This window comes from Microtus ochrogaster, unplaced genomic scaffold, assembly GCF_000317375.1.
Source record: "Microtus ochrogaster isolate Prairie Vole_2 unplaced genomic scaffold, MicOch1.0 UNK11, whole genome shotgun sequence".
In the NCBI taxonomy this organism is placed as follows: Eukaryota; Metazoa; Chordata; class Mammalia; order Rodentia; family Cricetidae; genus Microtus; species Microtus ochrogaster.
In genome coordinates, this window is record NW_004949109.1 from 3,407,991 (window position 1) to 3,431,349 (window position 23,359).

The 23,359-nt window shown below is 35.6% G+C and overlaps 1 protein-coding gene across 6 annotated transcripts in view; it reads right to left on the reverse strand.

The window, feature by feature from the left end:
• Positions 1-2,964: 2,964 nt before the first annotated feature.
• Erbin (erbb2 interacting protein) overlaps positions 2,965-23,359 on the reverse strand; it is a 110,383-nt gene continuing 89,988 nt past the window's right edge. For 2 of the 6 annotated variants that reach the window (XM_005366577.2, XM_013353548.2), the window contains exons 21-27: positions 20,289-21,828; positions 14,259-14,402; positions 11,888-12,004; positions 9,438-9,644; positions 8,070-8,162; positions 7,541-7,615; positions 2,966-5,337 (exon numbers count right to left, since the gene is read on the reverse strand). In XM_005366577.2, the coding sequence (XP_005366634.1) occupies positions 5,230-5,337; positions 7,541-7,615; positions 8,070-8,162; positions 9,438-9,644; positions 11,888-12,004; positions 14,259-14,402; positions 20,289-21,828 (2,284 nt within the window). In that variant the 3' untranslated portion in view covers positions 2,966-5,229. Of the gene's footprint in view, positions 5,338-7,540; positions 7,616-8,069; positions 8,163-9,437; positions 9,645-11,887; positions 12,005-14,258; positions 14,403-20,288; positions 21,829-23,359 lie in introns of all 6 variants that reach the window. The other 4 variants (XM_005366576.2, XM_026788967.1, XM_013353551.2 and 1 more) reach the window with 4 other exon arrangements.

Sequence of the window (23,359 nt, forward strand, 5' to 3'; positions counted from 1 at the left end):
GGAGTTTGAAAAAAACCTACCTCTAAGTTAAGCAACAGTATCAAAAGGAACTGTTTGTCTATACTCTCATAGGATAACCAAAAGTGCAGGTATGCCAAAACTGACATTTCTTTTCTTCTTCTTCTTTTTTTAGAGCGTGAGTGTGGAGTTTATTTAAGATAAAGGGGACAGGAAGGGAAGAAGAACCGGAGAGACAGAGAGGGACCTCAGAGAGAATGGCGGAAGGAAAGAGAAGAGGGAGCAGGGGGACCAAAACTGACATTTCTAAGATACAAAACAGGCAAAATTCTTAAGAGTTTCATTAAAAAAAAAAGTTGTCTCTATTCCTCCTCTTTTCTGCTCCACAACCTAGACATTTTGTCAAGGTAGTTAATTTAGGGATAATTATAGGCCATCCCCTCTCTACCCCTTCCCTTAGCACCATCATTCTCCACTGTCTAGCCTATGTTCACTAGTGTAAAAGTCAGTATTTTATATTTTGCTTAATTTTAGCTATTTTCAGAAGGATGAATCAGTCATGACCAGAAAATGAAACATCAAAAACTTACCGTGAAACACGGAAAAAAAACAAAACAACCAAAAGCAGGAACAAAGAGATAATTCCTCTCTTTGTTAAGGCAGTACAGTTTGGTATCCTCAGACTGTAAGCATCAGCAGCTCCCGAGATCTCACTAGAGATGTACATTCCTGGGCCCTGTGCAGGTGACTCAGACAGATGCCATAGGAGAGATACTGGCATAAAATATTAAGATTCATGCAGGTTTTACATGACACATAAAAACAGGTACTGCCTGTTATGGAACACGGACAGGTATTCACTACAAACTTTACAACTTTTGTGGATGCTCAGAAGTCCTGTACATACAGGTACTTGATACATGTTAAAAGTTTACATTGCAGATTGTAAGAAAAGCAGGTTTGGGGCTGGAGAGATGGTTTGGAGGTTATGAGAACTGACTACTCTTCCATGGGGCCTGGGTTCAATTCCCAGCATTTACATGGTGACTCACAATCATCTCTAACTCTAGTTCTGTCTCGGTGGTCACTGCACATGTGATACACAGGCATATATGCAGTCAAAACAACCATACACATAAATGTTTTAAAAACTAGTCTTGTATAGTTGATTCAGAGAGCCTATGTAGATGGATCTGCTTTTGGACACAACAGTCAGTGATAAATACAAGAGAAACTAAGGATCTATATGGTAAAGAAAAATTTATACCATTAACAAAAGTAAATATGGAAGAGCTTTGTGACTTGGGCATGAAGATTTTATTAAGAATAATGAAGCATAAATGAGGTTTCATCATATGCGTGTTAAATCTTTAAAACAAAAAAAACCAAAAAAACAAAAAAAAAACAAAACAAAACCCAAGATAGTATCAACAATGGTGACTATATTGTGGACTGGGCACTGTTTGTAATATAAGAATATAGTAAGAAATTCAGGCACAGAGGTACAAACCCACAATTCCAACACTAGGAAATCTGTGGCAGGACTGAGAGCTCTAGCTGTATACTGAGTTTGAAGATTCCTGGGCTATATAGCAGAACTCTGTCTCAAGTACTTCTATGACAAAATTTAAGAAATTCGTATTTAAAACCTGTAAGAAACTCCTGCAATTTTGTCTTTAAAACTTTAGAGAGGTAGAAAAAAAGTCAAAAAGGCCAAAAAGAGTAAGAAATTTCCAAAATGCTAAATCTTAATAGGCACCATGATGGGCAAAATCCCTACTGCCAACTTGGCTGGATTTAGAATGACCCCTAGGTGTGTCTTTGAGGATTCCAGAAGAGTTTAACTAGGGAGGGAAGATACAGTCCCAGGGATGGGGCACCAGCCCACAGGGGAGGGTTCTGTATGGAAAAGCGGAATGCCAGCATTTTGGAGTGCAGCAGCAATGTGACAGCAGGCCGCCTCAAATTCCAGCTGAGAATTTCTGCCAGGAGAGACTGGAATGCACCTCAACTGCAGAGCCAAAATAAGCCATTAAGTGTTACAACCAGGAGAGGTAACTAATTAGGCATGCTCCAGAAGCAGAGGAACCAAGTTTAACAAACACCACAATACGATGTGTACGTGTTCATGTATGCAATGTGCATGCACTAGTTGTGGGTGGAGGCTGGTACTGGGTATCTTCTCGACAGCACTTCACCTTACATTTTTCATTTTTTGAGACAGGGTCTTTTACTGAACCCGAAGCTGAGATTCTGCTCCACTGGTTGGTCAGGGTGCTTCAGGGAGCTGTCTGTCTGTCTCCTCAGTGCTGGAATTATAGGCATGTGCTGCCATACTTGGGCTTTTTATGTGGGTTCTAGAGATCCACTCCTAGGCTCTCCTGTTTGGTGGAAAGCACCTTCCAGACTGAGCATCCCCTAAGTCACTCACTGACCATCCTGACTGGTACAATTGTCTACTAACTGGGCACCACATTTAAACAGTTACTACAAACAAGATGGCTCTGGTTTTGAAAACCTGTTGCACAGTAGTGGTCAGTTTTGAGCGTGGTCATTACTACAATTTAGTAAACAACAGAAACTAAAAGCGGTTTCTGTGTTTCTTCAAAAGATACGGATTATTATTCAAACTCTGTAATTCTGTTATCATAACAAAATTCTCACAAAGAGTAATTTTAAGCCCCACAAACCCCCAATATTCTGCAAGAAAACTTTGCATATTAGTTTAAGGACAAAATTTCACTATTTAATTTTTTTTTTTTTACTTTTACTCTATATCATATGCTATCCCAAACTTTGGCAACAAACTTTCTTATCCAATTTCCAAGAATACTCCAAAATTAACCAGGCGGTGGTGGCACACACCTTTAATCCCAGCATTCAGGAGTCAGAGGCAGGCAGATCTCTGTGAGTTCGAGGACAGCCTGGTTTACAGAGCTAGTTCCAGGAAAGGCTCCAAAGCTACAGAAAAACCCTGTCTCGAAAAACCAAAATAAATAAATACTCCAAAATGAAAAGAAACTACAGCTCAATAAAATGACAGCATATATAACATCTATTGTACTCATAATAGTTCAACAGGAATATGCAGACTAATCAGTATAGAAGCCCTGATTCTGGGAAGCCTAATTTCCTTTGCAAAATTATAACCAACAATTCTGGTTTAAGGTAAGGCCACTGAGAACTGTGCAATTATATCTGTTTTACTTATTTCTAATTAAAAGTGGCTGTGAAAATGTGAAGTCAAGAAAGGGAGAGTGTGACTATCTTACAATGCCGCCATGAAGTAAGAACAAAGGGAACACCGAGACTTATATTTAAGAAGCGGTTTGTCATTCTTTTGTTTTAGAGATTACAACACATACAAGTGAATTTTATCAAAATACAGCACATTTCTTCTACTATATTCATAAAAATCAATTCCTATGTAAATAGTACTGAAAAATCAACTAAAATGAGTTAAAATTTACAAAGAGTTGTTAAAGGGTTTCAATCAAAATTATGAAAACTATACAATACCCAATTGATAACAGCCTGAAAGAAGTGCAATCTCTGAGTTCAAATGTTTTAAAAGTGCTGACTATTCTTACTAGAATAGAAATGCTTCAACTCGCTCTGTAAAAATAATGCAGGTGCTGTTTTAGCTAGTCTGAGATTCTCAGCTAAGTCAAGGTTGAAGAAAAAAGCATATCACATTAAAAATACCCAAATTATGCATATCAGAAATTTAAAAATGAATTTGAGAAATGAATATTGCTCTAATAAAAGTTTTCAGACTAGCCTCAACTAAAAACAGTTGCTGGTCTCCTATGGCACTTTACTCTGGTCCAAATAACCATGCATGGCATTTGAATTTTATTTGATTACATAAAACAAAAGCAAATAAAATTAATGGATTGGATAAACAAAATTAATAACCTCTACCATCAAATATTTGTTATAGTAACTAGGAACAAAGGCAGTTGGTGGTAAAACACTATTACACTGTACACTTAGAAACCCTTTAAAGACTCTTAAGTGTGGAGTTCACATTTAACGTGATCTGGAGGAACAGCCCTTGACTTGAACCCTTTCTACACTTGTAGGCCCCAGGGACCATCCCTTGCTCTACCGCTCTCCACAGCACTTCTCTATCACTGCGCAGTCTCACAGACTTGCTTTGGTTTCCTAGCTCCATGCGCACTCACTCCACAGTTCCTTTCACTTTACCAAGGCAACGCCAGGCCAAACAAAATCAAGAGGCTTTCCTAAACTTCTGACACTTCATATTACAGGCAACAGACACAATCTTAAAACTGGCCTTTTAGTTTAATTTGCTTCTTAAAACAAAAATTATAAATTAATTATGGAGTAGTAATTATAAAAATTAGATTGCAAGTACCACCATTTGCTAAATAAAAAAAAAATATCAGAGAACTTCGTAGTATGGGAAATGTGTGGACATGCATCTACATTAGAGTTAAAAACTTCAGTAACTAAAAATATTAAAAATTGAATCACCAGTAGCAAATGTATAATAATCAACAGCTATGACAAGAATCCATCTTGTAGAGCTCATAAAATGCAATTATTGTCTTTTAAAAAGACATTATGTATTTTATTGCATTATTCTATTAATAAAAATACATTATCAGATAACTTTTTTTCACTGTTAGCCTCAAATTTTTATAGGAAATAATGTTTTATTCTGGCCTCGGAAAGTGAACCCACCAGCACCAACTTCATCTAGTCACTCTTCAGTATGCACATAGCAAAAGCCAACACTTCAAATCTCTTACCCACATGGAAAAAAGTAGTTCGGCAGAAAAAACATTAATATCAGTTGGATAAAAATAAGGGCACAAAAGCTATGAGATAGATAGCTCTGCCATCTGTCTCTGGGCTACAATCAAGGCTAACTATTGCCTTGCATACAGTCAGTCATGTGTACGAAATCCAAAAATAAACCTACATTCTATACAAAAACAACATAATTTTGTTTTTGTAGCCTTGATTTGCTAAGTTTAAAAACCTAACAACAAATTTCATATGATATGAATTCAACAGTCTCTTTTTATCTTCTGTACAGTGGTTCTTTCCCTCTAACCACAAGCTCCATTATTATTTCAGTAATGTACAAGTTCCAAGCCAACTGTCTGAGTTCTTCTTTATATATAAAAATAAGCAAAATAGTCATTCCCCCTCCAAGTGTCTTCCAATAAATCTTGCTATCTTCCCCATTTGTTTTTTTTTTCTTTTTCCTTTTTTCCTTCTTTTTTTTGTCTATAGTGCTTATGAAGAAACTTCTCGTACAATGATGAGTTCTACTGTGTTCTGGAAAGTTTTTAACAAGGACACTGCTTGTCCATGTTCAATGTTGATAAAACTGTAGCCATTAGCCTAGAAGAAAGAGGAAAAACAACTTTTAGAAAAAAAATCTCAGAAAAATATTTGTACTTCTAGTTGTAAATTTCTGACAGCCAGTTCATAACCTATTAGAAAAAAGAACCAGTCCAGCAATTTAAAACAACACACTAGCTGATGGACGATTCCATCTGACTCCACGCTGGAAGCCCTGAGTTTGAATCTGGGGAACCATAAGCGCAGGAGGAGAAAACTGACCCCTTCAAGTTGTTTTCTGACCTCTACACTCATGAAGTGCAGCACATGTGTGCTGTACGCACATACATACAATTAAAGACACATACAGACTAACAGTCCCTACATTCCATACTTAGCAGAAATAAAATCTCTATAGAAATAACCCAGGAACTTGTATTTTGTTCAGGTTATCAGAGGATTCTTTTAAAATAAATTTTATTTTATTAAGTTAGGTGTATGGATGTTTGCCTGCGTGTGTGTCTGTGCCTGGTATTCAAGAAGGCCAGAAGAGGGTATTAGATGCCCTGGACTGGAGTTACAGATTGTTGTTTCCAGGAACCCACCTGGGTCCTCTGGAAGAACAGCCAAGTACTCTTAACCACTGAGCCATCTCTTCAGATTCTAATTCTAATACACTGTTCCAATGTTGGGAAGTACTTGTCAAGACAAGATCAGACAGGGTGTTTTATGTATGTGTTAAGGTAGATCCAGGCTTACCAAACTTCAAGGGTAACGGAAGGCAGTGTCTAGACTTATTATTCATTGGAGCCATTGGTTCAAGATCAGCAAACAGGTTATATTAAAGATAGCTAGCATTTACTGAATTCTCACTCTGGACCAGACAGACATACATGTTGAAATGTTTCATATGAATTAAATCCTTTCATTCTTAAAAAGAACACTATAGATTAAAAGCAATACTATAGACTCATCTTATTTCAGAAGACTGAAAACCCAGGAATGTCTGAACAGAAATAATAATTTCCTGCCATAAAACTGAAAGCATGGATTCTAATGTTATTCAGAAAAGTATATGTGTGAATATTTGTGTGTGGGTATTTATAGAGGAAAAATAATACTGTGGAATATTTGTTTGACTAGGCAAAGATGTTGTTACATTTGTTTATAACACATTTGATGAACTATGTAAAGGCATGTTACATTTGTTTACACTGTATTTGTTTAATTATGTATAGATGTATTGCTGTTTCGCCTTGTCTGCTTAAAGCACCTGATTGGTCTAATAAAAGCTGAACAGTCAATAGCTAGGGAGTAGAGGGATAGGCAGGGCTAGCAGGCAGAGAGAATAAGTAGGAGGAGGAATCGAGGCTCCAGGGAGGAGAGAGAGAGAACAATGGAAAAAGAGGGAGATGCCCAGGACCAGCCATACAGAATGAAAGAAAGGTAAAAAGTCCCAAGACAAAACATGGATGAAGAGAAACAGGTTAAAATAAGTTATAAGAACTAGCAAGAAACAAATGTAAACTAAGGCTGATCATTCTTAACTAATAAATCTCTGTGTCATGATTGGAGAATTGGTTGGTGGCCCAAAAGAAAGCCTGTTACAAAATAAGAAAAAATGGATTACTAAAGATAGTGTGGCAAAGCATGATCACTTTTGTTACACAGTTCCTATGAGTTTTCTGAGTTAGAAATTATTTAAAAATCAAAACCATTAAAAATTTTATCATCATGAATTTGCATGTAATCCTTTAATGACTACAATTTTAGTGTATGTGTTGCTGAAGTAGGCACTGAGCTAACATTAAAAAGGGCTGGGCAGGAATTTGTTCTGACGTGGTATTTACTTTCAACTACTAAACTCTATAATGTCTTTATCATTTTTGGTTTGATGGCTTCTTCGTATTATTATCTGAACTAACAGTAGTTCACGTATGAAGGAGGAAGCGGACTATCCTTGCGAACTAAGAGACTGTCATAATGCGTGTACTTAGGTAAAATGAAGTTACTGAAGTAATAGAGAGAAGGAATGGAAATACCAAAATGTTTCTCAGATTTTAAAATTTTACTATCTGATATAATGACAACTAGCATTCAAGTAGATCCTCTTAAATTAGTAAAAACATTTCTAAACTTAAAATGATTTATCAACATATAAACATGACTTTCAAAAAGTAAAAATATTTTAAACCCTAAAACATTAGAAAGTACTGTAAAATAAAATTATTGCAAATGAAATAAAAAAGGTTGACTTGATTACCTGAATAATTTTATCACCTGGCTGTAGTATTTTTGATGCTGGTCCTTCAGGCTGTACCCTTGTTACAAATATACCCTTTAATGAATAACCACAAAAAATTATTATTTAAGGCCAAACCACAAACTGAAAGCATGACTCAGGAACAAGGGAAAACCTTTTCAATACCATGCAAATACTTGAACATGGTGGAAGCTGTCTCCTGACTTTTCAGAGGACCCTCTGACAGGTCAACATAATTTCTCCCTCTAGTAATCCTGACTTTAGCAATGCAATGAAATCACTTCTATGGACTTTTGGAGAAGCAGTACCAAAACTAAAAGTCACTTGGTAATATCAATATTCATATTTCAGGTCAAATTCTTTACTTCTAAACAACATGAAATAAGCCAATTTCAAAAAACAAAGATAATAAAGAAGGAAAAGAGATGAGAGATCCAGAAAATTTACATTAGATTTTTACTCAATAAGTATGAGATTAATAAATGAGACACTATGAATGTTCAAGGGATTTTTTTTTTAAAACACTTACATCATCATCAGGTCTGAAAGGGTTTCCTCTACCCCCAACACCTCCTGATATGCTAAATCCAAGTTCTGGATCCTTTTCTACTCTTACTCGAATCTGATTTAATATGAAAATAAAGGAAATATCACTTTACAAGAAAAATATACAATAATATTCATATTTAAATACTGATGAATTAAGTTCAAGCAGATGAGGTGACACAACAACACAGAACACCATTATTCATGTTAATGAGTTAGTGAGGGAAAGGCACAGCGGAATTACAAAGTGTGGCTCCTAACATTACTTATGACTTCAGTCAATCAACTGACATTGGCTCTATTTTACTTTTTAGCCAGCCTGAATTTTTAACATCTACAAAACACATATGCACATTCCCAACAGTCTTCACTTACAGACTACTTAAATTATATGCTTACTGTCTTGTGCCATAAGGTACTTAACATTGAGAACTGGCTTTAGAACTTAACTCTTCATTCCCTATGTTTATAAGGTTCAGGGGAATTAGGACTGTAAGATCAGACTGACTAACAGCAGTTTTAATAAACTATTGTAAAATAAAAGGTATAGAAAAGTTTTCTTTTCTTGAGACAGGCTCACTCTGGCTGTCCTGGAACCTGATGTGTAGAACAGGTGGGCTTGAACTCAGAGATCCTCCTGCCTCTGGGTCCTAAATGCTGGCTTGTTTTGTTACCACAGGGTCTCACTAAACAGCCTAGACTAGCCTGGATTGTCTGATGCATCCAAGCGAACCTTGAACACACTACTTTCCAGCCTCAGGCTTCAAGGTGCTGATATAGCAGGTTATAGAAGCTAAAGTTCTGTTAAAGGATACTCCTGTTTACCACAGACTTGCTCAAAACAAAATGTGATCAATACCAAGGGTTTCAAGGTTATTACTTCATGAATAAACCATTAAGGTATAAGAAATTATGACCTATATGTTTTGAAGATCAAACCCTCAACATGGTCTGGAGACTATAGCTGAATTTTCTAATCTAAAAGCTCAGACTCTGCTATAGAATAGGACCACTTCAGTTTACTGGCCTACTATTTATAGTCTCAGAAGAAAATCTACCAGAGCACCATCAATCCCTTTTGGACAAGCAGTTGCCTTAGAAGTAAAAAAACAAAACAAAACAAACAAACAAACAAACAAAAAACCCCCCCCACACCTCCAACACTAAATCCTATGTTACATGATCATAAAGTCAAGCTAAAAACTACAAAGTCTAACACTTTAGAAAACTAAACTTTATAAACTTAAAATGTTAAAAACTACTGTTAAAATTCTATATGGATATATTGCTATTAACCAAGAATATATGGAAAGTTTAATTTCATATTTCAAACAGTATTGATAATTCTTACCTCTTGCTTTGCCAGCTCATGGCCTTGTCTAGGAGAACAATGGGGATGTGTATATGGAGGCTGGTGGGCCACTTTCAGCATCAAATAATCAATGAGTTGTTCTCTAGAGGGATGCCTTGCCACAGATGCCTGAGGGGGATGATGTATTTGACTATAATTTGCCTGAGGCCTGAGAGGCTGGCCCATCTGTCCATTACTCAAAGGCATCTAAGAAAAACATGAATTATCTTTAAAATGACCAGTAATAATGTCTTATTACAAGTATTTGGACATTCTTCTTGGAGCAATACAAAAGCACTAGAATTTTAATATTGTACACCATTAAATACTGAGTTACCCTCACTTATTCTTCTAATTTCAAAACTTCCAAGAGAAAGTTATTAATATCTAGATATTAAACTTTCTTGAATATTTACTGATCGAATCTATCAGCAAACTTCTAAAAGAAGGCCTCGATCTATATTTTAAATTGCTTTTGTTATATATAAATCTACTGTTACACTTACCAATGTTAAAGTAGGAAACGAGTATACTGGAAAACTTTAACTACTGATATACATAAAACAAATTTTTTACATACTAAAAAATTAAACTTAAGTTATCCTACTAGAAGGTTATCCTTTTCTCATACCAAATCATAACATACATACACAAAAAGTGAGTGTAGTTATGTTTTTCCTCAAGAAAAAAAACTAATTGAGTGTAATTTTTTCTTAATTTGAATACATTTTAACTTTATTTCTTACTTTTCAGAAATAAAAGTTCAGCTATCTCTACAGAAATTAAGTGATTTATTCTTTATGAGTGCATGTATTATCAGTAATTTTCAAGCTCTCTAAATATTAATTCTATGGAATACTTAAAAACACAAGAGTTAAAACACTGATATTCTACTTTATTTACCACAAAATAAACCCACCACAAATTTTGTGAGATTATTAGTTTGCTAATGAACTAACTACCTTTAATAACCCCCATGTATTAGGAAACTGAACCTGAATTTTAGACTTAGGATTACATTTGTAGCGAAAAGCTTATTTTATTCTACAAAGAATCTAGCTAAAGAGAGCCTGTTTCTGTTATTCATCATTTAAATTTCCTTGTAAGTAACTGAAAAGAATTTCTGTCCAAAAGACATTAGAAGAAAACTAAAATTTCCCTGAAAATTATCCAAACATAGAAGTTTGACAAAAGTTTCAGAAAGTTTCAGAACTGTATGCTGTGAACTTCTATTTTGCTAAAGACACAAAAGGTTTGTTGTTTAGAAAGAATACATACATACATACATACATACATATACATATACATATACATATACATATATATATATATAGTATAGTTTCTTCTGACTATAGTCAGTGCATGCATGCCATGGCATATGTGAAGGTCAGACTACTTTCAGGGGTCTGTTCTCTTTCCACCCTGTAGTTTCCAGAGATTGACTTCATGCTGTCAGACTCAAGACAGCTGCTGCCTTTATTCACTGAGCCATCTTTCTTGCTTCAACCCCCCTGACCTTGTAGCCCATGCTGGCCTCAAACTCTTGACCTTCCAGCCGTGGGTTTCAAGTGCTAGAACACAGACACTGCTATTAAATTAAGCCTCTCCTATTCTTAAAAGCTGCTGACACCTGGATATTCAGTTTTGTCTAAATCAGTATTAAACATAAGAAATATATTAAGCTATGTTTAGTCAATTCCTCATGAAATAAAAAAAAAGTGTTAAGAACTGAGCTGTAAGGTGCATGTTAAAAAAATTGAATGACAGCTTTGAATAAAAGGAAATGGATAAAATAAGTAAGCATGTATGAGTTTATATATCAGATGGCTGGGTGCCTATTCTCCAGAGCAACTTAAGAGTTGTAGATAATAAACGTGAGTCATAATTATTATATCGGTTACACTAGAGGCATGCAATTGGGTAAAACAAAAATAGCTGAGAGAGACCAAGAATGATCTCTGGCACTGCTACAAATAATTTATCTGTAAGGTTTTCCTACAAAACACTAAAAAAGACAAAATGATCACCTCTTCTACTATATACAAGGTCTTTCAAGATGATTTCTAATTCTATCTAAAGATTTTCAAATGTTTTTAATTAACAGTAAAATATTCTAGAATGCACAATTTAAGACAAAGTCATTGTCTAACTCTCCAAGTAGGTTTATTGTCAAGAATGCCAAAAAGTTCTTGATTCAAGTGCTACAATAAGCAGGTGGAACTATAGCAAGAAATGTAACTATAAATCGATTCTCTAGTGTGAAAAATCACAGAATAAACCAAGAAACAGCACAGTCAAATTCTCTTGTAGTTACGAATCAGTTAAAAATAATCCTACATAATGAAAGCAAGCCTTATAAAATATTTTCAAAGTACATATGAGATTTCAAACTAAAACACTGAAGACAGTAAGCTACAGACACTGCTTTGTTTACTGCTGTGAGCACCTACTTTCATCAAGCTGTCTGGAAGGTCTTTGTGACCAAGTGCACCTGACGAGTAGCTCTGCTCTCCTGAAATCAATCTATCATCTTGGCAAGAATCTCCTGGACTGGATGTCTGAGGATGCTTCAAATGAGGGAGGAAAAAGTAAACAAATAATATACTTTAAGATGTGAAACAAAACAATGAGATGCATGAAAGAAGCTTAAGAAATGCTGCTTAGACTGGAGACACAGAAGACTCAGCTCAGATACTATCATCATCACTGCCATCAGGTCTTGTAGCTTCCTTCAAAGGTACATGGCAAAACATTTGTTCCTGTAATGTGTAAAAAAATTTATAAAGACAGACATTTTTAATCTTTGTAATATATATATGCCATTTTATGTTTTTTCCTTTTACTTTCATTTATACTTATAACTTAATATCTTTATTCAATAAGCATAGTGGTTAAAGCTAGCTAATTCTCTCCAATTTTAGGAGCAACTAATAAATTATTGTAAAGCACTAACGAAGTGTTTTTTATTAAAAGAAAATGAACTGGTATTGCTTTGATCTCATGATACCACCAAGAACCCCCCTTGATTACAATGATGTGCAATGCCCTAAATCCACTGTATAAAACTTGCTGGGCTATAATTCTGTCATATTAACATTGGCTCAATACTTTAAAGGCACTGTTTTAAAGAAATGCTTTAACATTAACTAATTCATACCTACATATGCTAAATTATAGTTTAACTTAATGATAACCTTAAAGAAAAAAAGCTAAATGTCATTATCCCTGATTGTTTTTATAAATATGATGAGAATAAAACATCTCTATTCACCTTAAGTTAATTCTAAGCACACCTAATGTGGAAAATAAAGCACAGTATGTTTCACCGTTGCTTTTACTCTTTCAAAGCATGCCTACCAGCAAAAAAATTAAATTTTATATTGAAAAATAACTCAAAATACAACCCATTATAATGTACCATGGAATACATACAGTTTTTTAATATTTTATTTATTTATTTATTATGTATACAATATTTTGTGTGTCTGCCTGCAGGCCAGAAGAGGGCACCAGACCCCATTACAGATGGTTGTGAGCCACTATGTGGTTGCTGGGAATTGAACTCAGGACCTTTGGAAGAGCAGGCAATGCTCTTAACCTCTGAGCCATCTCTCCAGCCCGAACACATACAGTTTTAAGAATTTGTAATTTAATCTTAAAAAGTAATACTTGCAACTGACATATCATGTCCAGTTAGTTGCCAGTTCAAAGCATGGCTTAGCATTTTCTGGTGTGATTTGATCTAATTTTGTCTACTAACAGTATGTATTTCAGTTTTCTTCTCTTTTTGCGATATACATTTAGAATATATAATCAACACAGCTCAAAGCTAGAAACTTATACTCAAGCCTGAATAGACAACTATACTTATGCATCATATACAAAAGCATGCTGTGAATGAAAACTAAAATTCAAAGTCTGTATAGACTTTAAATCTAAGGAAAATAAGGACAAAATATTTTTGTAAAACAAATTTAGAAAGAACAGCTGTCTAGGTGACTATGAATGGCAAAGATTGCTGAAGTAAAAGGCTGACTCAGCAGTCATCAGCCTGTTTGTTCTTCTAAACTAAGAAGCGTGATGACCGCTGTTGGCTCACAGCAAAGACACCAAGTAATGGCAGATGGTGGAGCACAGGGCAAGACCAGCTCAGAGCAGCCACAGCAAACTGAATCCAGAAAACTGCTTCTGCTCTAGAACATAACAGACAACAGTCAGGGATGAAGGTGGAAGGGGTTTGGGATAACAAGTAAAGAGCCTAGAACAATCAAGGAGTCAAAATGGAAATAAACTATGAGAAGGAATAAAAGAAGGTTGTAGAGAAGAAAGGTCATTCGGGGCAGAAGGGGAGATTTATTTAGAGGCTGCGAGTCCTTACCAAGCCATGACAGCCTTGTTTTTGTTCATTCTTGGCAGTCCTTATAACTGACTCTTAAACAATCACTAGATAATAATCTTTCTCCACTAATGACCATGATGAAATGTGTTCAATTAAGAGTTGGAGTTTTCCTTTCTGCTATATTTTCACAACTTCTTCAGTCTCATGTTTAGTCATATTCAGTGAAATGGGATTAAACTCTGGTGCATATAGTGCTTTTTATTAGCTGATTCTTAGTTACTAAGCTTACATAACACCTGGCTAAAATCATTAACTTATGCCCAAAGAAATTAAAGACAAGTTGTAGATCTAAGCCATAAAAAACCCAGAAAATATAAAGATTTCTAACTTTTAGAGAACCTTTTCCCCCAGAAATGTCAAAACACTTAAGATCTGAATGTTCTCGTGTGTGCAAAAAGTACTAGCCTACTATCGGTACTCACTCGAAAAATGTGCCCACCAGAACCTCTTCCGTCTGCAACACTCAGGGCAAGGCTGCCCTGGCTGCCATGCAGATCCCTAGAGCTGCCATAGTGAGAGCTGCTTACAGCAGTGAGAGTGGAATTAAAGGACCTTGACAGCATACTCTGAATAAAGAAAGGGTAGATTTACAGAAGATTAGTGTAGCATGCAAATTCCACAAGACGTGTTATGTACACAGATTTATTTACAAGTAACCCCACCCATACCACGAACAAGTATCATGCAACACTGAATTCAGAGCCAGAAAGAAACGGATACATACAACTATATAACACATACATACATAAAAAACAAGTATAATCATGTTTAATCACATGCTTAAGAATCAAAGAAGTACAAACAACATACAGTTGCTTTTGTTTATTAGACACTACCATTTCCTTTATGTCTATTAGTATGTCTGAAACAGAAACTGAGCACACACCCAGGTATGTGTTTATTTATATAAAGTTGTATATGAGCAAATTTTTCAACAGCAGATGAATTTACCAGCAACCAGTTATTCTACATCAGTGAAGTTTCTAAAGGATCTATTTAATTTTACGGGAATTCTACTATTAAATAATATCAACATTTAAACATATATGCTACAGCAAAATGTCATTGTGATAATCACCTGGTTACCAGTCATTTTCATTCTTTCAAAAACTTATTTTCCACATTTTGAAAAATATTTTAAATTGTACAATGTAACTTTTAAAAATATTTTATTATTTTTATTTATGTACATGTGTCTGTGCACACATGTATGTATGTCCAGTATATGAGTGGCCATGGAGACCAGAAGAGAGTTATCAGGTCACCTGGAGTTGGGGTTACAAAAGCTTGTGAGCCACCTTACATTAGGTGCTGGAAACAAAGGGGAGTCCTCTGTAGAGCATCTGTCATTCTATAATCATCAAAACAATCCTAGAAAAACTTTATGTTGACAAACAATTCCCATTCAAGTAGATGGTTATTGCATTTTGGAGTTAGTGGTGGCCCAATAATAGTATCCTTCTATAGTTTGGGTTTTCATCAAGACCCTTGTATTTGACCCAAGAATTAAAGATGCACCTTAATAAATACACTTCTGATTTCCATCATTCCTAGACTTTCAATGTGGATGGGGCTTGATGGATAAGATAGGGAAACCACATTTTAGGCAAAACCCGTTACTAAAATAGAGAAATGAAATAGCAAGCATTTACGTATTACTCTTCAGAAATATATTCTTTTGATTTTGAAGTTGGTAACTAATACCACAAAATAACAGACTTCCAAAAGAAAAAAAGATCTATAAAGTTACTACTCCTTAGGTACTAGGCACTGTTGTTATCATGTAGAGAGGAAACAGGGCTGAGTACAAACCTCCGTGTTAGCCATGCCCTGGAAGAGTGCTGTTCAACCTCCCTAATGCTGCAACCATTTAGGATAGTTCCTAAACCTCCGTGTTAGCCATGCCCTGGAAGAGAGTGCTGTTCAACCTTCCTAATGCTGCAACCATTTAGGATAGTTCCTCATGTTGTGGTGACTCCCAGCCATAAAAATATTTTCACTGCTACTTCGTAACTGTAATTTTGCTATTATAAATCAAAATGTAAATATCTGATATGTAGCCTCCTAGGGGTTGTAACCACAGGTTATCAGTTCCTATTATCTAACAAGAACAAGTAAATGAGACAATGGCCACTTTGTATTAATATGGTTTAGAGTACTTTATATCTGATTTTTTATACAGGTAGGGATATCAGCAAATACTAGTATTAGTGATAATTCAACTCTGAAAGGAAATGCTTTGACTAGCCTTGGACTCACAGAGATCTACCTGCTTCTGCCTCCAGAGTCCTGGGGTTAAAGGTGTACCATCACCACCCAACTTAATTCCTTTTCAAATTTTCTTTGTTAATTTACTTAAGTCAGTGGTAAGATCTTCAAAGTAAAATCTATTTTACGTGTTTGAATTCTTAGTACAGTTATTTTATGGATAAAGGAGAGGGTTATAACTAAAAGGTCATAAATGCATATGCTTCAATAAACTACTATGCAAAGCAAAAAATTCGAGTACCTCAAAAGGTAAGGGAAGCATTTTCCCATGCTGCCTCCTCCACCACCGTCAATTATGCATGTGTGCATGTCCACATGCACAGTGCCAAGGAAGGAACAGGGTCCTTTAATATCTACCAATATCTTGAAGCAATTCTTTGAGTTTACAGTTTAAATCTTGCTGCTATTAAAGTAGCTAATTAGTAGCATCATTATGAAGTATTTGTATTGCATATGCATGCTACTATTTCACACCTAATGAAAAACTGCCAGACTAAAGCATAAAGTAGTTTCTACAGTTAAAAATGTCAACTTTCAGAATCTTATATAATACTTTTCGAACATTTCTGAACACAAGAAAATAAATTAAGTCACTGTACTATAATAAAGGTTAGAAGTAATTTTATGCCCTATTATCACATCAAATTCAATTAACTCAAAACCACGTAAGTTATATCTTGCCAAATCTCCACACAGTGTCATAATGCTTTAAAAACTCCATTCTCAAATTTTTTAGAATTAAAAAAACACAAAGTTATGATCAAGTAAAGTTTTTAATTTTCTTTCTTTCACTCAGGACTAAAATATATTTTAGGTTAGTGAGGATAGGGTACAACCAAGCATTACCCCTGGGATCCCTGCAAGTTTTCCTCTGACTACCGTATCTGTGTGTTTGAATTCCTAGTACAGTTTTTATGGATAAATGTACACATGTACACACACACAATGTAACTTAAACATCTTTTAAAATGACATTAAAGTGTATTTCAAGTTGATCTCTACAGAATCCATAATCTTGGATACTGTATGAACCATCAATTCATGCTGAAGACACGTGCTTGGGAAACCCTAAAATGCCTCTTTCATCATTATCAATCGTCAGATCACAACAAAAAAAATGGTTTCCTGTGATATTCACACAGAAAATTTCCTCCTGAATTTTTAAAATTATTCTGTTCCTGCCATATAATATAGATTATCCTGGGCCAATTACTTAGCTCTTTTGACCCTCAATTTCCTTCATAAAATGTGGTGATATGAAGGAAGAAAGAAGGGGGTTGGGAGGTGGTCTTCCCCAGGGAAGAGCACACCAACTGGCTGTCCAGCACCAACAGTCCCGAAAACATACCTACAAGTAACATTATTATGAGCTAAGACGGTTCTATTTATGAATATACATGTGCATACATTATATGCATGCAATAATAAAATTAAAAAGAGGACTTGAATTTGAAAGAGGAATATATGGGAAGGTTTGAAGGGAGGAGCAGGAACGAAAAAATTACACACACACACACACACACACACACACACTTTTTTTATTTTGTTTATTTTTTGAGACAGGATTTCTCTGTAGCTTTTGAAGCCAGTCCTGGAACTAACTCTGTAAACCAGGCTGGCCTCGAACTCACAGAGGTCCCGCCTGCCTCGGCCTCCAGAGTGCTGGGGTTAAAGGCCTGTGCCACCACTACCTAGCAACCTCAAAAAAATGTGGCGATAAGAGTATCTTAAGGTCCTGTTTAAGTTTAGAACTATTTTACACTATGTTATCTTATGTAAAATTAACTGTTAGAACATTCTGTTTCTCCTAACTCAACCTACACACTATCAAATTATTTCAAAAATAAATAAATCCTTAATTCAGCCAAGGTGAATTGTCTCTCCCTATTCTCGGTATTCTTACCAGAGAAATACTGTTTGTTTCTGAGACAGGATACCACGTAGTCCAGGCAGACCTTGAATTACTGTCTCTACGGCACCTAGTGCTAAGATTACAGAGGTGCATAGCTGAGGAGAAAACTTTTCCTCTCTCCTTCTCCCTCCCTTCAATCAGCAATGAATTTGCATCCAGCCTTTAAATTTTCTTTCTTATAAGTGTTCTATTTCATAAATCCACTGATTAAATTGACTTTCAGAATACAACTATAAAACCACTGTCATATATTTTCTAAGAAACTGTGTATCAAATTTAAAAATACATAATTTATGCAATGGAAAGAAAAAAACGACAATGCACATTCAACAATGAGCGAAACGGTGCTTGCTTCCTATTTACTGAAGTTCAGATATTTCTCTATCAAACAGAATAGTGGGAGAATAAGCCACTTATGATGTAAACTATACCAAATAAAAACCTTCATCTGTACCAGCAATCCCTCCTTTATCTCTGATAATCCGGAATTCCCAACAGTCACCTATGCAAAGCACAAACCCTCAAGTTTTGTCCCTTATCCACAGTAACTAAGTACAGGAGTATTCAACTACAATAAAACTTTGAGGACGTCTACTTCAAAAGTCTCTTGAAATTCATTCCTGTATCTCCGTCCCATTAATAAACACTTCATTTGCTCTCATTCAAGTCTCTGAAACAGCCTCTTTGACAACAACCTTTTCTTCTCCTTCTTTTTTTTTTTTTTTTTTTTTTTTTTTTTTTTTTTTTTTTTCGAGACAGGGTTTCTCTGTGGCTTTGGAGCCTGTCCTGTTACTAGCTCTGTAGACCAGGCTGGTCTCGAACTCACAGAGATCCGCCTGCCTCTGCCTCCCGAGTGCTGGGATTAAAGGTGTGCGCCACCACCGCCTGGCCAACAACCTTTTCTTCTAAAATCTACTTCTACATGTGCAACACAAGTTTATTATAAACTGGAGCCATGTTCCTCATCTCAGCTGAAGAAATTTTCAAATTCCCAACAAAATGAACATAAATTCAAACAGCCTCAACAGTGTGTTAAGAGTTATAGCAAACAGAAAAGATGAAGATGAAGTTAGCTACAGCTGACAGATGTTAGCTAAAAAATAAATTTAATACAATTGGCTATAAAGAAACAATCATACTTTGCATTTTTCCAATAAATTAAGGAATTTATAAAGCAACAGACTACATATGTTCAGCTGTATTTAAAATATATTATAGCCTTAGGGCTGGAGAGATGGCTCAACGGTTAAGAGCATTGCCTGCTCTTCCAAAGGTCCTGAGTTCAATTCCCAGCAACCACATGGTGGCTGACAACCATCTGTAATGAGGTCTGGTGCCCTCTTCAGGCCTGCACACGGGACAGAATATTGTATGCATAATAAATAAATAAATAAAAATACATTATAGCTTTAATAAATAGAGAAACAATACTTTTTAAAAGAAAACCTAGAGAGATATATAAAGCTGAGTCTTAATTACAAAAAATCTTTGGCTGGGAGTTAGAAGGGGAAATAAGATCTCTCTTTGTAGCCCAGGCTGGCTTCAAAACTCCTCCTGCAGACGGCTAAGTACTGCAGTTAGAGGTCTATGATACCATGCCTGGCTTAAGGATTGTATTTTATATTTTTGGGCCACATAACAATGTATCCTTTCAAAAGACACAGATTTATAAATAAGGTTATGAGATGAACACAAGCATTAGTTATTATACCAACTTTTCCGAGTTGCAATACAGCCACAAAAACACTCAACTGAGTTGTTCAAGAACAACAGAAATGTAATCCAGCAAAGTAAAAAATAAATGCCATGCTGCCAGTCATCTGTGTCAGTGAGGTTAGTTCATTTAATATAGACTGCAGAAAAGATTTACATTTACAAATATATGCTTATTATCTTAGTAATTATACAGTAAACCGGTATTTTTCTTACAATATTTATACAATCATCATTGGTAGTAATCAGTTCAGAAAATGCTGAGCATGGCTGTATATATATATTGTATCCAGTTTATGATACAAGCTAAAAGAGACACACAAGCATAAGGAGACTGCATGGCCATCAGAGACTTTGAGGAGTAAAAAAGCAGTTGTACAATCATCTCACTTGTCCTGGCTTAAGTTTAAATATAGAACTCTGATTCTAGCAACAGGAAAAAACACTTACATTGTAAGTAGATAATAATTTGGACTGTGTTATTTCACTGATTAAAAACCATTTCTAAGGAAAATAAATAAATTCATAAAGAATTAAAAAAAAACTCACGTTCAATTACCTTTTCTAACTTTTTGGCCTCAATATGTCGAAGTACTTGTTCTCGCCAGTCATGAGGAACTTTACTTTTTCCTGGAGGATCTAATAAAGAATGTTCAGAACCAACCCTTGCATTTGGTCTTTTTGAAGGACTAGTCCGTGAGTAATTGAAATCACTAACTGACATAGTTCTCTCTGGTATCTCATTAATAGAGGGACGGGCACTCTGAGGCCTTGAAGTATTTGGGCCATCAATGCTGTATGCTCGTGCAGAAAGCGGTCTCTGTGATCCTGACATCACTGGCGTCCTTCCCACTGAATGTAAGTCTCTGTATGACAAATAATCTCCTTCAGAAATTTGAGCACGCCTTGTGAGACCAGGATCACCAAGATTCATAGAAGCTGTTGAAGATACACTACTCTGTCGCTGAACTGCAGTCCGAGCTCCTGTTGCAATTAGCCGGTCATTTGGGGAGACAGCCCACATTTCTCCATGTCTGGCTGGAGCAAGTCTCTGGTGTAAATGGTATGCAGTATTGGCTCTGACGTTGTTATGGTTAGAGAAATTCATATTGGCAGAATGCTTTGTGTAACTATGATTTTCGGCACTCTCTGATCTAGGAAGGCGCTGAGGAGGAAAACTGACAGGATCTAGTTGTGAATTTTGTTTAGGGTGCCACAAGGTCTCTTTGACTGCAGCACTGCCACTGTACTGGACGTTATACTGCGGAGGACCATACAGTTGAGGCGTAGACTGTGGGCCAGTTACTATGGGGCCTCTTATTATATTTGGATCTTCAGGGTTATGATTTGAATCAAACTTGAAAACCGCCTTTGTACCTGACATTAAATCAGAAGAGGAGGAAGAAGCAGTGAAGACCTGCAGTGGCTGGTCATACAGCAGTGTAGCAGACTTGCTCCTGACTATGTTCTTCCCATCCACGGAGGATGTCATTTTAACTGCTGCACTTGGTGGCTGAGGATCATCATCACTAAGAATGTCATAGATCTTTAAGCCTCCAGTCTCCATGTTAGTTATACTATGAGACTTCATGACAGACCCGACTGGACCGCTTCTTTGAGGGGAGAGATCTTCAGTGCTTTTAGAAACACCCATGTCAGCAGAAGAAGTAGAATTCTGGGGTTCTATCCTATCAGAAGACTGTGGGACTTCCTCAGGAAGACCATTTATCTTATTTATGGATTCCAAATTTGGATACTTATTTCCATTTTCTGTATGTTGAGCTTCACTTTTAGGATGAACACTTAAAAAGCTTGTTCCGAGCACTACATCTTGTGCCTTTGATATATCCGTGATTTCTGGCTGGCGTGTATCATTTGTCACAAGTTTATTAAGATTCATGTTGATACGGTCTAATTGGTGAGATTCATCAGATGTGGATTTTGAGTCATCTTTTTCAATCAGAACTAATCGTTCTTCAATATTCAAATCATACTCAGGCAACTTAAAATCCTTTTTATCATTAACTTTGAATTTTTCTTCTGAATTGTTTAAAATATCTCCATTTTGTAAAAGACTATTAAAATTTTCATCTTCTTGCCTAAAATGAAAGAATTTTATGAGAAAGTAATAAAGACAAGTTTTCTTGGTAACAGAGTCATTAATAAGTATTTGATCTGTAGATAACACACATTAAAAGAATTGATGGAGCTCCAGATAAAGACTTTAATTATAATATACAAGTATCAAAACATAACTATAACCTACTGATATGTGCAAATTTTATGTTTTTATATCAGTTAACATTAAAGTTAAATAAAAAATGTCAAGTAGTGGAGATTTTTATTAAGTGAGAGAAAAGTAAAACAGTTAAAAATCATCAATAATATCAAGATTAATGCTGTGGAATAATCCTTTTGTGTACCATAAAGATTTGTCACTCAAATTGGTTTAATAAAAAGCTAACTGGCTGGTAGCCAAGCAGGAAATGCAGGAAGGACAACCAAACTAAAGATGCTGGGATGAAGTGGAGTCAGGGAAGATGCCAGCAGATGCAGATGAAGTAGGATGTGGCAGGATGTGCAGAAAATGAGGTAACAAGCCATGAGCCGCAAGACAGAGGATAAGGTGAGAAATATGGGTTAATTTAACATGTAAGCGTTAGCTAGTAATAAGCCTGAGCAATTGGCCAAGCATTTATAATTAGTATTAAATCTACGTGTTAGTTATCTGGGAAGCAACTGCTGGGACACAGGAAAACTCCGCTTACAGATTAATTTTAATCAACATGTTCAATTTAACTTATTACAAAATAGATTACCAGGGCTAAGTCAAGAACAAGAACAGAATGGTATCTTCTGTCATTTCACAAATGTGCTAAAACTTTAAATGCTTCAAAGTGGGAAAGCTACATTGAGAGTCAGACAGTAACTTGAGTGATTAAGTAAATGGCATAGGACTATTTTACAAGTAAATTATGAAGCTTTACATTAACGTCATAAATAATAAGTGGTTATTAAATCCAAATATATAAACAATTAAGTTAAATAAATAACCGTATAAACACCTAAGTTCAAAAAGGAATCAAAAGAGAAACTATATAACCATTACTCTGTAATATAATGTATTTGGCAAATATTTCATAAATGTGCCATTCTAAAACTATAGTCACTACATTAAAACTACAGTTCATTATTAAAAAAGCATGTAAAAGGTACTGCTTTACTCTTTGCTTACCACCCTTACTTTGTTAGATATTTCTTACAATATTGAGGACAATATAAAGCACCAAACAAGAGTATCTAAATGAACCCTTCAATGGCACCTCACTAGTATCATCCACATTTCCATGGTGGTCTGAATGAGAAATGCCTCACACAGGCTCATGTGTAGGGACACTTGGGTCTCTAGTTGATGATGCTGTGTGGGGGAACTTTTTAGAGCATGGGGCCTTGCTGAAAAAAGCAACACATTGCTAGGGACCAGCTTTAAGAGCCTCATTTCCAATTTGCTCTCTCTTTCTAGCTATGGTTGGAGATATGATTGATGTGGAATTTCCTTCTGTATAGGTATTGCTTTTACTGATTAACAAAAAAAGCTCCTTTGACCTATGGCAGGGTAGAATATAGCCA